Source organism: Poecilia formosa, unplaced genomic scaffold (assembly GCF_000485575.1).
Source record: "Poecilia formosa unplaced genomic scaffold, Poecilia_formosa-5.1.2 Scaffold359, whole genome shotgun sequence".
NCBI classification, from domain to species: Eukaryota; Metazoa; Chordata; class Actinopteri; order Cyprinodontiformes; family Poeciliidae; genus Poecilia; species Poecilia formosa.
This window is the reverse complement of record NW_006800298.1, coordinates 42,324-55,836: the sequence shown is the minus strand read 5'-3', so window position 1 is coordinate 55,836 and position 13,513 is coordinate 42,324. Positions and strand designations below refer to the sequence as shown.

Here is a 13,513-nt window from a genome sequence, read left to right as displayed (position 1 = left end):
TAACATTATTTACAAGCAAAAGTAGGTGAATTATTTTTGGGATATGGTAAAAGACAATGTAAGGCCTTCAACTGATTGCTGAAAATATGAACAATTTAGCTTCACCTGCCTTAAAAGCAACGACCTGTGCAACATAAGCTATTACAAAATATAAAGATGGATCGCCATGTTAAAGTTCAGCTCTTTAAAACATGTTAGTTTAATGTGGAATCATCAATGAATCGAAAGAACAGAGCTAAGTCTGTCCTTTCAATTCTGATTTAACTCTATTTCACAGCTGACAATATATATCTCCATCGTAGGAGATGATTTCTTGATATTAACCAGAAAATAAAAAAGATGTAGGATAAAAAAAGATAAAAAGCAAATTCCAAGACAACAGATATAAAATGAAATGCAGTGAAGGCAGTTATCCTCAAGCACAATGGGGCACAACAGTGATGTCAGAGAATTGTTTATCGCCCCAAGAACTCATGAGCAGCCGTGAAGAAAAAAGGAGGCTAACAAGAAGCCTACAGCAACAATAAAGGAGCTGCAGACATTTCTTAGAAGTATGCAGGACAACTTCTGTACTCTTTACATGCCTGGACTATGTGGTATTGTCCCAGAAAACCAAAATGTTTAAGCGTTTTAGACAAAATTCCAAAGTTTCAAACCACCAGTGGAGTATGACAGTAGCACCAATATGCTTTCAAACTTCTGAATTATAGAACATGGCATCAATCTTCTTTGTTTTTAGGACCATACACATGGAGTTGATGTTTCATCACATCTTTTCATCACAAGGTGTGATGAAAAGGATATTTCTGATCCAAAAGCAGAAGAAAAACCATTTAAACTCAGTTTAACCCTGAGAAAGAATGTTACAGCTACACACAGTAAGTTGGTGACTGCTCACATCCATGAAAAGTTCTGTGATAAAAATGTAAAAATTATGGGTATTCCTTTGGTGTAAAACTATATTTTAAACTACTCTTCCAGGTAGTTCATGAACATTTAAATGTTTAAACATGCACATGATTAATACATGTGTGAAAAATATACTACAAAAATATCTAATTGTGCTCATTTTGACGCTACAAAATAGTTACAAATGTTTTAACACTTGCATAAATGCCGCTACTAAAACATGTTTTAACTTTCAGTTATACAACAGCTTTAAGTAATAAAGCAAGCCAACAAGAAACCTTACTTTTTTCATGGATGAATGCCTGTGTTAGTGGTACCATGGTGTGAAAAACTTCTTGAAACATTATGTCTACAAGAGTCCAAAACAGAACTCTTCACTAAAAGAATAAACTTGGTTTTCATTGTAAGACATCTTTAAATTTAAAGGCGGTTGAGCTGGGTTTATTTCTGCACTTTCAAGTGTAGAACTACGTGAGTCAAGATGTGGAGGCGAGAGTCCTCTCCCATTCCTCTTCTACCACCTTGTAAAGCTCCATCGTAGCTTTAGCATCTTCCACAGAAGAGTGGCCCTTCTTTCCAGTCTGCAGACAAAAGAGGCAGATTTGATTAAAAAATTATTTAACCTTCTAATTTAACCTTCTGACAGCTTTGAACTCAAGGTTCCAAAGATAATAATGAATATAAGAAGCTTGTTACAGCATTAAGATCATCACACATTATCACTAAATAACCTAAAATCTGTGAAGAGGATTAACCAGATTATTCTCATGACACATGAGCATCACCTGACATCACCTGACGTGTTTTAGGTAAAAAAAAAAAAAGAAGCTAAACATGAACAAATAGGGTTTTTGATTAAATAACTGCATACATATACAAAGGATATATTATTATTAACACTTGAAAAAATACATTTCTAACAAAAACAACAATCCCAAAAATATATTTAGCATTTATTGTAAGATAAATCATAATTTGCATCACAATCATTTATTTTGTCTGAAAAAGATAAATAAATAAAGATAAATAAATACTACACTGCCAACCGCAACCATTTTTTAGAGCTGAAATGAGTGGGGAGGTGAAGGGACAAAGGACAACTGATGTGGGCTTGTGGTTTCTTAAATCAAAGAACCAATTAGTACAAATCAACATAACTTCACATACCTGGATGTCACGGTTGAAGATGGCTTTGGTGAGTCTCTTCAGTGAGGCGCACTCTTTCTCCCCGAAACCAGCCTTCCGGTTGAGAAGAGGGATTTTCGACGTGTCCCTCGTCAAGTCAGCAGGATGAGTGTAACCAAGAGCCTTGAAGTCGTTATGTATGGCGTGGCCAATAACAATCTTCCCCATGAGCAGCCTTAGGATCTACAGAGTCACAGCACATTCCTGTCATTCTGCTTTGGGAAAGTTATGATGCAAAATATATCCATGCAATTGAGTGGGAAAAATTAAATCTAATGATTTGGACCCTCACTAATTGTGATTGTACACTCTGTGTAAAGAAACAGACAGGACCTGGTCTACTTCTGAATTAATACTCAGGTAAACATAAAGGAACTTCTCTATGAAATGATAACGACTTGTAAGTAAGCATAAATACTGAGTGGCAAAATCACAGTGAGAAAAAGACAAAACTAAAAACTTGGCGTTATTGTGCTACAAATGATTTTTGCATCACCTCCTTCCTGGCCTGTACAAATGGTGTGGCTTTGAAGAGATCTTTGGGACGAATACCGCTCCATCTTGTGCGGAAGTCTGTTACGTACATGGAGGGCTTGATGAACTTGTCATAGACCACATCCCCGTCGTACGAGACGATGCTACAGCGAGCCAGCTGACTGATGCTGCCTTTGGGTCCTGCTCCCACCATCTCACAGTCAATGGCGAGGTACTTTGTGGGGTTCCCTATGGGGGTGGAGAGCTTATGAGCACTGGGTTTGGAGGCGAAGGACAATGTTGCTGTTGTTTTGGTGTTGACTGGTTGGTTTGGCTTTGTATGGCTATTTTCATTTGTCACAGTGAAAGTAATTGATAGAGGGTTAAAAGAGGAGGTTGAAGGCCCAGAGCTAAGGTCAACACTACGGTCAACGCCACTGGAAGAAGGGTTAGACTGAGGTGAACTTTGGCGTTTTGTTGTCATGTGAGATGGTGCAGCTCTAGTGAAAGGTCCATTCTGTTTTGAAGCTTGGTTGTGTTCATGGTTTCTCCTCTGATGAGAGTTATCATTAAAACACCCTTTCCCCTTCAGGTATTTCATTTTTTTTAAAAACTGCTTCTTCTTCTTCTTCCTGTTGCTCTCCTGGTTCTTTGTGGGAATAATTCCCTGTGGGGTATCAACAGAGGGGGAAACATGGATCATAATATTAGACATGTTAAAATCTTAAATTCTCTACTCGTTGTGCAACGAATAGATCCAAGATTTTGCTAATGCTCACGGCCTCAAAAAGTCTCTTTTCTTTGAAGTCCAAATTGCAACAGATGAAAACAGTTTAAATGCACCACCCTGTAAGACAAAAATACATTGGCTTAGTCCTCTGAAAATGCCAAAGAACAGGTTTAATGGGGGATTCCAAGAAGCTGAACACCAACCAGGAAAAGAACAGTACAATTACTCTGACTGACATTTCCATCTTTAAAAGCCAACAAAAAGAATTGACCACAATTTACTTATTAAATGACTACAATTTTTTAAAGCCCCTTACCGAGAATCGCCAACATCTGTAGATGCACACTGTCAGTAAGCTGGTTGAAAAAACATTTCTAAACATTTCCCTTTGTATTGTTGGGTTACAAAAAAAGCAAACTTATTTGAAAATTGTTTTTTGATGTAAAACTCAGAGGATAATGCCATAGACATTAAAGAAGTATAATCTATCCCGCTCAATCAGATAATACTTTTTCAAAACTACAGTTTTGAAATTAGCAACCAGCTAATTAACTACCTTTTTATGCTATTATAATTTAAAAATCAGAGCTGTCAGATGGTATACTATTCTGTCCACTAAGCAATGTTACTAATTGCTTATTCTCTATTTTAGAATAAGATGGGGGGTTTTTCTTGAGAGTAAACATAGAGATATTATTTGAAACTATAAGTAATTGCAATAATCTATATGTGAATTATAATGAAGATATAATAAATATTGTTTTTCAGTTTTTACATAAAAACTGGACAACGCAGTCTTTTTAAATGGATTATGTGTATATACATTGAAATGTTATCATATTAATTACAGGTCACAACAGAAAAGAATAAACAAACCACCAGATCTGTCTCTGAACTCACTAGCAGTTCGCAATGGGCATAATACAAAGTTGTTGAATTCACGTTTATTTATATTCTATAGAAGAAGAACACCGAATTTAAATTCATGTTGCTTTTTAAACTTTTTTACGAGTAAAAACAAAACAAAATGACATTCTTGATACAAGTGAATTTTGACACAAAAACAATGTTAAACAAGCCTATAAAATAATGCAACTCTCCTCTACGGTGTTAAAGCTTCGTTAATAACGTTTTATCACGGCTAACGTTAGCTCACAAAGGCTAATAGTAATTGTAACTAATGAAAATAAAGATAACCGAACGTAAAAAAAACATGTTTCAGTTTGTTTCTAATGTTTTATGATTTGAACAATACATACCCTAAAAGAAGACCTAGAAACATAGCGATAAAAACATGTTAAAATGTCAGCAGCCCGCCTTGCACACAAGAGGATTCCTGCTTCGTGACAACGACTGATCAACATCCGGGGCGTGCTGCCTTCAAGTTAGTAAAACAATGTCCGCATTCCACTTGTGCCTCAACGTCCCCATTACTGGAAAGATTTAAGTATTTAAAACATTAAGGAAATAATAACAAGAAAACAATAATTAAGGTGTGTTTTAATTAATATTTTTTAAACTGCAGGTCTCAATCAGGAACTGACTGATTACATGCATTGACTACAAGGCAAAACAACCTTAATAATAAGAACATTAAAAACCGGACTGTTTTCTCAAAGCAGATAAAGATAAAAACTGTTTTATTTTTATTTTTTATTTTTTTCTGGTTTCGTTGTCTAACACGTTTTCATAGAAAATATTAAATGCACTGTTATCATTAATCAACAACAACAACAACAACAATAATAATAATAATAATAATAATAATAATAATAATAATAATAATAATAATAATAATAATAATAATAATTAGATTTGTAAGTTGCATAACAAAAAAAGCAGGGGGCTTAAAAGCTTGTAAATCAATGAAGCCAGACATTCCGAGGAGTTCATGAACGCATCGCCAATGTAAGCTGGAAAGTTCAGCAACAGTATCTAGCTAGTTTTTAAAATCAGTCAGTATTTCTTGTATTAAACGATATCTTGTGCCGTTTCTATAGCTTGATTTGAAGACGAATTGCTAGCCTTTCTGGTATTTAAAGTAGTTTTAATTTAAATTGCTTTGAGACGCTAACGCATGTTAGCATTAGCTTACGGAGACTCATGTCAGAACAACTGTCAGTGTCAGCAGCACAAGATGCGGAGTTCAGAGCCAGTTTCACTGCACAACAACAAAGAGACCTGGCGAGGAGACTCACCACTTTTCTGTCTCAGTACAGTCGTTTGACCGACTCTTTTATTATTGTGTGTATACATGTATTTAAACATAGCAGTCGGACACAATATTGCACATTCAAAACTTTTATTTTATTGAGGAAAGAACCCCAGTTGTTAACTGATTGATTGATTCACAGGAGTTCTTCACTGAAAATCTGTGGCAGACCTTACCCAGCACCTGGCAGGCAGTGCTACAGGATATTTCATATCCACAAACTGCAGAACTACTGCTGGATACGTCTTATGAAGATAAGAGGTACTGATCATAATGTTGCATTTTTAGAAAGGCTCAACCTTTCCTGTGGTGTTCAATATAAAATTTGTAGTCTTAGTAATAGTCTTCTCAGTTCTGACATGACCTAAAAAAACTAATAATAATTTTAAAAATTGCAGAAACTACAGACTTTTGTCAGTCTGAGCTGACAAGAGTCTGCCAGGTCAGAGCTGATAAGAATCTCCTGTTGCTTCACTATAAAGGTTATTCTTCTACATAACATAAAGACTTGAAATATTTAACTCCATGTGTAATGAACGTATACAAAAATGTCACTTTCTGAAATGAGTGACAAAATATTGAACATTTTTAGGCTGTTTTAATTCAAGCTATGCATATCATAAAATACACCTTGATATTTTTCCAAATAGAACAAATATAATAATTTGTAAATGTCTATCTGTAAAGTCCAGTTCAAACATTGTTGTCTCTTGAAACAGAAAATTATTATTTTTTTTTAGATTACAGCCAATATTCAGTCTTTACAAAACCCACACATGATGTTAAATACATGTTTCAAAATCTTAATCACTTCCGAAATTATATTAACTTGTGGGTTAAACTAAATACATTTTTTATTGTGTCTTATTCATTTTATGGGGGAGTGGCATAGAAATATAATGATCCAAATTCTTAAAATATGTTCTTTTACCACCAAATACTGGTAAGTGTATTAGTCTAAGGTGTTGCCTTTTTGAGAGTTTGATACTCTGTTAACTTTGGTTGGTTTGATAAATCTTGTAGTCTGTGATCCCTCAGCATTTGTTATGTGGGTGATCCTCAGTCTTTTAGTCATGAGGCAAGTTTGACATTAATTGAACTATATTTTCATGTTTTTATGTTTAAAACACTTGTTTTTTGTGAAAGTGGTAACTAAAACACAACATTCAGACATAAAATGTGTGGTAAATAATAAGTAAAGACTTTGTGATTCCAGATATCCTTCGGTGTGGCCCCTGTCCCTCCTGGCTTTCCGTGCCACTGCTCATGCCCTGGCATTTCCCAGAGAGTGCAGGCCTGACCGAGGCGGGGTGGCAGCGTCGGTGAAGCCTGATGAGTTCCTGGAAAACCAGAGTCAGAGTTCTTTACTGGGCCACATATTCAGGAAGCATGTCAAACCCAAGAAACAGCATGAGATCCGAAAGCTTGGCATGGTACAGGGATTTCTATTGACTGTAGGTTTACAACATTTTGCCATTTCTATGTTAGATGTTGTTGGGTTTTCCTTTTTTCTCCACAGCTTGTTAAACAACTGTGTGACCAGACAGGCTGCAGGAGAGTGGTGGATGTGGGATCTGGCCAGGTTAGCGTGCATTAGCCATCTTTTGGTGCCATTTTAATGCTTTCTATAAAATTCTGCAGTCCCTAATTTACACCAATACTCTTGCAATTTAACATGTAGTGCATTTTGAAACACAAAAGGTTTAGTTGGGATACAAATGATCGCAAACTGAATGCTGTGTCTTTTCCAACATTTTATAAAGGGTCACCTCACCCGTTTCCTGTCCTTTGGACTTGGACTGTCTGTGACGGCTATTGAGGCTGATTACACCTTGGCTGCTATGGCCTCCAGATACGATGGGGAGTTACTTTGGGCCCTGGAGAAAGAAAAACGGAAAAAGGTTGGTATTTTGCCACACATATACATTCAATAAGAAAAATATATTTGTTTTGATAAGGCTTGTTTGTCAGATTAAAAGTACCTTTTGCAAAAATTACCTCTTAGCATCTCATTTTCATTCTACTCACAAAGTTTAATATTTAATATCGATCTTAGCACAGTTATTTAAGGTAGTAACCAAGATTAAGTTCAAGAATTTCATGGTACTGCTTAAAATGTCAGTGTCCTATAGTTATTTTTATGATTTTTACCCATGTGTATTTTCATTGTCCCACTTACCTTAACTTGCTGCTGTGACACCTGAATTTTCTTCTCTATTCTTCTGTTCAACTGAACTTGCAGTTGCTGTTTTTGGCCACTTGGGGGAGGCACGCTTTATATTAAAACAGCATTGACTGTTCCAGCCCATATGTCAGGGGTGTCCAAACTTTTTGTCAGATGGGCCAAAATTGTCAAGTCAAATGAACTTGAGGGTCAAAAAATGTCTTCTTATCTACTCAAAAATAAACTAACCATGCCATACTTTAATAAAATAGTAATGTTTGTTGATGTAAATGGATGTCTGAACTATTATAGATCCAAAACTTAAAAAAAAAAGTTTACCTTATGAAAGAAATGTTACAAATTTTATAGGTATCAATTGGTTAACTGGAACAAAAATGAGTCAATTTGGGGGCAATAAAATGAAACATTTTAGAACACTTTTTCTTTGAAAACACTTGCTGTATGCCAAGTTTGATAGATAAATTAAAATCAGATTTGGGTACTCAAAAGCAAGGTCAGCTTTTTTAGTAAGAGTCACTGACTAGATGTAATATTTGCAAGAGAATAAAAAAAGTTTTGTTATTTGAAGAGAAATAATTTGTGTTGCCCATATTTTCTATTGTAAGAAGATTTTATTTAGTCTAATTGTTCTAATTTAAAATAAAAAGTTTTCATCTACATCAAACACCTCAAATTGGTGTCATTGAACTGAAGTCAGCCTCTACACTTTGGACACCGCTATTATAAGGCATTTGCTAATGTAGTTAATGAAATAGGATTGTTTTTATCTACATAGTTGTTTTGTTTTTCATGTGGTTATTGTAAAAGTTAGTCCTGTTATATTGCTCTCTATATTTCAACTACAGCTACATGAGAAAATTTTCTATGATTTCCTAATGTTTTAACATTATTTAGTCATTGAATGTTGGATGGTTTGTTGGTAATTTTTCAGTAAAAATGTGCATCTATTTCACCCCTTGTTGGTCATTGTCAACAGCCAAACAGACTAACAAAAATCTTTGTCTCAGAGCTGCTCCTTTCAACTTCCTGAAGCACACTCCATTCCCCGGCACATGGCTGGTTGGGTCAACCCCAGGGCTTCATGGGAAGGTTTTATTAAGCAGCTAAAAGATGCACATCATGTCATTGAAGTACCCCAAGCTTCATCTGCACCCATGAAAAAGAGACGTTCAGATCTAACTCAGATATCACATCCTGAAGATCCTTCCCACGATTCAAAAAGTGGAGGTGAACAGATTTTTTTTGAGGGAAGCTGCTGCTCAGACATGCAGGCTGTGTCTGAACCCGGTATAAACCCAGAGGAAAGCCGTCTGCAGGACTATCCGGACTTTGTCTTGACTGGTCTGCACGCATGTGGAGACCTCAGCGCCACTCTCCTCCGCCACTTTGTCTGCTGCCCTCAAGTTCGGGGCATCACCTCTGTGGCATGTTGCTACATGAAGATCACTACCAAAGAAAACCCCACCCCCCCAGGACTTATCTCACCTCCCAGTCCACCCACACCTAGCACCGAGTCGTTTCACTTTGAGTTTGGATACCCAATGAGCTGCTGGGTGAGAGGGTTGCCTGGGCACCAGCTCTCCTATAAAGCACGAGAGGGGGCGTGTCATGCTGTGGAGGACTATGTGCGGCGGCTCAGGGAGGAGAGTGAGCAGCTCAGGACACATTGTTACCGGGCAATACTGGAGACGTTCATCAGGGATGCGAGACCGGATCTCCGCAGGGCAGGAATCCAGACCATAAAGAAAGCCCACTTGTTACCTTTTACTGAGTGAGTCAACACTGTAGCCTCCAATCACTCGTAAAGGTTTCATTTGTTATAGATTCATTGTTATATTTTCATGATACAGTAGACAATAAATGTCTTATTCATCAGTAAAAACACTAATTGTCATTTCACAGCCTGAAGAGCATTATTAGTGTTTAATTTAAATGAAAAAAAAAGTTTATGCAAGTTATTTATTATTCAGTACAATTTATAAATACAAATAGCACCAACTCATAACTATGTTAAACTGACAGCACATTACAAATAGAAATATTAGAAAATTGTTGGGACTGGAGATGCAGCGACAAATCTTCTGGTGATTGTTATCAGCCGATATTTCAGCTGATCAACTAGACTGTTGGCCTGTCATTCAAAACTCTAAAAATCCTTCTTTTCTTTTTTTATTTTTTTCAATCAGTAAACACACCAAAAGTAACCAATGACATCTCACAATGACTTTAACCCTCCAGTGTGGATCCTGTAACTGAGTGATGTAGACGTCTTGTTAGCTATTTTTAGTATCAGTGAAGTAAAATGTCTTCCTATTCCCACTGTTGGAGGTACATCCAATCAGCTCCAAGGAAAATAAATGGCACTCCTATGGCTGCTTTGCGAATGCCGGCCAATAGTCTGTCAAGTAGCAAAGCACCCATGTGTTTCAGCTTTCCAAGCTGAATTTTCTTTTAAGTACGTTATCTTCTATGGAAACATGTGAATTAGCTAACTTTCCACAAATAATTGGAGTTAAGTTACAGAGAAGAATCTATGAATACTGACCCACGAATAGATGGGGGTCAACTGGAACAGTAAAACTCTGTTTTACACAGAGAGGTGCTTCTGTTCCTAATGTAAGTAATTAATTACTGGTCACTGGCAGGAAGACCAGATAAATATGTAGATTTCTGTTCTCATATCTTTTTATGTACAGAGGAATTAGAAGTTTTTGTCCTGACGTGTGTGTAGACAAATTGACTTGTTGAATTTTTAAAAAGTTTCCTAGTTCATGACCTGTTCATTGACTTCCATTGTTTCTGGTAGATATGCCCGACTGGGCCTGCCTCGGGTCGGCCTGCCTGCTGATTTACCCCTGGACCAGGAGCGGGTGGAGGCCATGTTGAAACAACAGAACAAGGTGGTGGTGTACTTCACTTTGAGCCTGTTGCTAGCTCCTGTGGTGGAGACCTTGGTGCTACTTGACAGGATGATCTATCTGGAGGAAAACGGTGAGCTGCTAGATAATCTGGAAGGACTATTTCTCTTACAGTTTTGTGTAACTGAACCCCCCGACTGAATATAACATTTATTATCTCTACAGGTGTGGACAGTCAGCTTATTCCTCTCTTTAATCCAAACTTTTCTCCAAGAAACTTTGTCCTTGTTGCTGTGAAGCCGTCCAGATAGTGTGAACAAACAGAATCCATCTAATTGTTAACCTGTTGTTTGCAGCAATATCAAGTCAGGAAGATAAGGGATTGTTTCAGGAGATGGATTAAGTGTCTTGTATTAATAAGGGAATGCAATAAACTTCATATGGCACATATTCATGTGGGCCATATGAAGTTTAGAACAACAGGTTGATCTAGATTGTTGTGTAAAACTCTAAGCAAAACTAGTAAGGAATAGGAGTATGTTATTTAAATGAAGTCTTTCTACCATTTAGTGAAGATGTGTTTGACATGTGGTCTTCCAATGTTTTTCTCAGGGTTTGGTTTCAGTTTACAGAAATAATTGTTGTGACATCACTTGTTTTGTTTTCAGGGTTTTTTTCATGAATGCTTTCTTTGTTTCTGCTTTGTGTCTTAACCTGAGAGCAGAAATAAAACATTGCTTTAAGTGGAACCAGACAAATCTTGTTTTATGTTTCTCATTAATCTTGTTTACAGAGTATAGATTTCGCAACTTTATGCTGAAAGGTTTGTGTGGAGCAGTTTTCTTAAATGTCACGCAAATGTGCCGTTGCATTTCAAACACTTTAAGCAAAGCAATTCATAAATAAGAAATCAAATTTGCTTAGAAGAAATTTGTGGATTCTTATTGATTTAATCAACATTCTAAGAGTAATTAATTTCTTTCATCTTGTGGGTCTTTGATTTCACTCTTTTAAAGGTGAGTCAGGATGTCATCATAGTAACAACGACTCATTCTCTCAGATGAAGGCACTAATGTTGATTAAGAGCAGCTGCAAGCTTATATATGCTGTGTGTAAGTATGTCACCAGCCTTTCACAAAATTCATTCTAGTAAAGTCTTAGGAAACAGCATCCAACCACTCTTAAAAATCTGAATGTGATCAATTCCATGCTTTATGGTGCAAAATAGTTTTTTTTTTTGTTCTATTTTCTAGTACTTATTTTAGTTAGGGCCCTGCAACGTGTCCAGGGTGTACCCTGCCTCTCGCCCAGGACGTTAGCTGGAGATAGCCACCAGCAACCCTCCCGACCCTACATGGGACAAGGGTGTAAGAAAATGGATGGATGGATGGATGGATGGATGGATGGATGAATTTTAGTTAGGAACAGTGCATATTAATGAACACATAAAAACACAGTATTTGTAAGTATGCCAAATTGTCTATCCCATATTTTCTATCACGGCAGATTGATGATAAAATACACATGTAATATGCTAGAAGTGTGACAAAAGTTCCCCTAAAAGACACACAGAAGATGTAAAACAATAAAACACAAAGGGAAATACAGCTGACACAGAGCATGACAGAATAGGTAATTTATTTCGGAGAACTTTTAAGAAGTCACACATTTCTGTCATTTTGTTCTTGTGAAATAAAAGCATAATATCTAAACACCTTGCATTCTTAACAAAGAGTTGTAACACTGTGGACTACTGGAAACCACAGTATGTTATTTATCTGAACTGTTTCACATCTTACATGCACATTTGCAATGGAGAGAAAAAAAAAAGACAGCTTTTACTTCATCTTCGCTGCCTGAGTGCAAACACGTGCAGAAATTGCTTACTGCCTGTAGCAGAGTAAAATAATCTTCCAAGGAAGCTTGGACACAAAGTTTCCATTTGATTTCCTGTAACCCATTTAGAAAGATATTTGCTTCCCAATTACATAAATTGATTATTTTAAATTTGCAGAATTGAAAAAAGCTGTGGAAAATACCATGTTTTATTTGGACTGAAGTTAAGAAAAAGGTTCAAATCTTCATACGTGTGTTTTTTTTTTTCCATTCACACCTTTCCAGGTATGGCTCATCAAGATAATAGAGGAAATTAAGCACGTGTCCCAGACTTAGTCACTCTAAAAACCATTCTGAATGCGGAGCAGCAGACAATGTATTAAAAAGCACAGAATGATAGATACTTTCATAGCTAGACTTTTCGTTTAGAGTTTGCTTGGTTCAACAGTGTATAAACTCTTTGCAATGAAGGCAAAAATCAATTTCCACTTCTTGGAAGAGGTTTAGGGGGGATTGGCAATAAGAAGCCCTGTTCTTATTCCATTTGGCAAAAAGAATATTTTTATTAAGTATAAAAAGAAGGTTAATAAAACTATCAATACTTTCTGTTGTACTATTGCATTTTCATGAAAGTTTAATTTGTCTGTAGAAATCTCAAAGCGTTAGTCTACATCAACTGCCTGTGCTTGAAGGACAGAGTTGCTCTGTTCTTGAATTGTGGGCGGAAGCCAAACAAAACCTTTCAGAAGGCCACAAAATGGGCCTTAGACCACATTGTGGACCCCCTTGTTTTAAGTACTTGCCCCTTGGCGACACTAAAACATTTAGTGGTATGTGCATGTGCGCATTTTCTCAGAGCTTTGTCGTCAAACATAATTTGCAGTTTTCTGTAATTGTTTGATTCATTCATCCACCAGTAAATATTTTGGGTCTTTAGCAATCTGTAAATCTGCCTTCTTTCATCACGTAACTCCACCACCATCTTCCCACGGGCCATCTTATCTAAGAAAGAACTGAATTTATGATCAGAAAGCAGAGGTTCACATATTGGATGGTTTAACAATAAAAAATGATACAATTTGTTTACTTACTTGGAGTGCAAACGTTGGTAATCTCTCTGTTGC

At 36.5% G+C, this 13,513-nt stretch overlaps 2 protein-coding genes across 3 annotated transcripts; one reads left to right on the top strand and one right to left on the bottom strand.

The window, feature by feature from the left end:
* Positions 1 to 1,322: 1,322 nt before the first annotated feature.
* isg20l2 (interferon stimulated exonuclease gene 20-like 2) lies at positions 1,323 to 4,673 on the bottom strand. 2 transcript variants are annotated; one of them, XM_007574678.2, is made up of 5 exons: positions 4,558 to 4,673; positions 3,348 to 3,415; positions 2,591 to 3,235; positions 2,077 to 2,277; positions 1,323 to 1,490 (listed from the first exon to the last, which is right to left on the bottom strand). In XM_007574678.2, exons 3-5 carry the CDS (start codon positions 3,167 to 3,169, stop codon positions 1,386 to 1,388), a joined length of 885 nt encoding a protein of 294 aa, XP_007574740.1. In that variant the 5' UTR covers positions 3,170 to 3,235; positions 3,348 to 3,415; positions 4,558 to 4,673; the 3' UTR covers positions 1,323 to 1,385. The 2 variants fall into 2 exon arrangements, with proteins under 2 accessions (XP_007574740.1, XP_016517592.1); XM_016662106.1 differs by lacking the exons at positions 3,348 to 3,415; positions 4,558 to 4,673 and having other exon boundaries at positions 2,591 to 3,305.
* A 510-nt stretch (positions 4,674 to 5,183) lies between these two features.
* Positions 5,184 to 11,463, top strand: mettl25b (methyltransferase like 25B). The gene is made up of 8 exons (XM_007574676.2): positions 5,184 to 5,542; positions 5,653 to 5,771; positions 6,727 to 6,943; positions 7,030 to 7,092; positions 7,274 to 7,411; positions 8,703 to 9,466; positions 10,502 to 10,686; positions 10,779 to 11,463. Exons 1-8 carry the CDS (start codon positions 5,402 to 5,404, stop codon positions 10,862 to 10,864), a joined length of 1,713 nt encoding a protein of 570 aa, XP_007574738.1. The 5' UTR covers positions 5,184 to 5,401; the 3' UTR covers positions 10,865 to 11,463.
* The last annotated feature ends 2,050 nt before the right edge of the window (positions 11,464 to 13,513 follow it).

Coding starts and splice junctions, on each gene's coding strand:
- isg20l2 (XM_016662106.1), bottom strand. CDS start 3,283: ATGTCTAATATTATGATCCATGTTTCCCCCTCTGTTGATACCCCACAG. Junction 2,278..2,590: donor TTGTACAGGCCAGGAAGGAG/GTGATGCAAAAA, acceptor GTGACTCTGTAG/ATCCTAAGGCTGCTCATGGG. Junction 1,491..2,076: donor TCTTCAACCGTGACATCCAG/GTATGTGAAGTT, acceptor TTTTGTCTGCAG/ACTGGAAAGAAGGGCCACTC.
- mettl25b (XM_007574676.2), top strand. CDS start 5,402: ATGTCAGAACAACTGTCAGTGTCAGCAGCACAAGATGCGGAGTTCAGA. Junction 9,467..10,501: donor CACTTGTTACCTTTTACTGA/GTGAGTCAACAC, acceptor TGTTTCTGGTAG/ATATGCCCGACTGGGCCTGC. Junction 10,687..10,778: donor GATCTATCTGGAGGAAAACG/GTGAGCTGCTAG, acceptor TTATCTCTACAG/GTGTGGACAGTCAGCTTATT.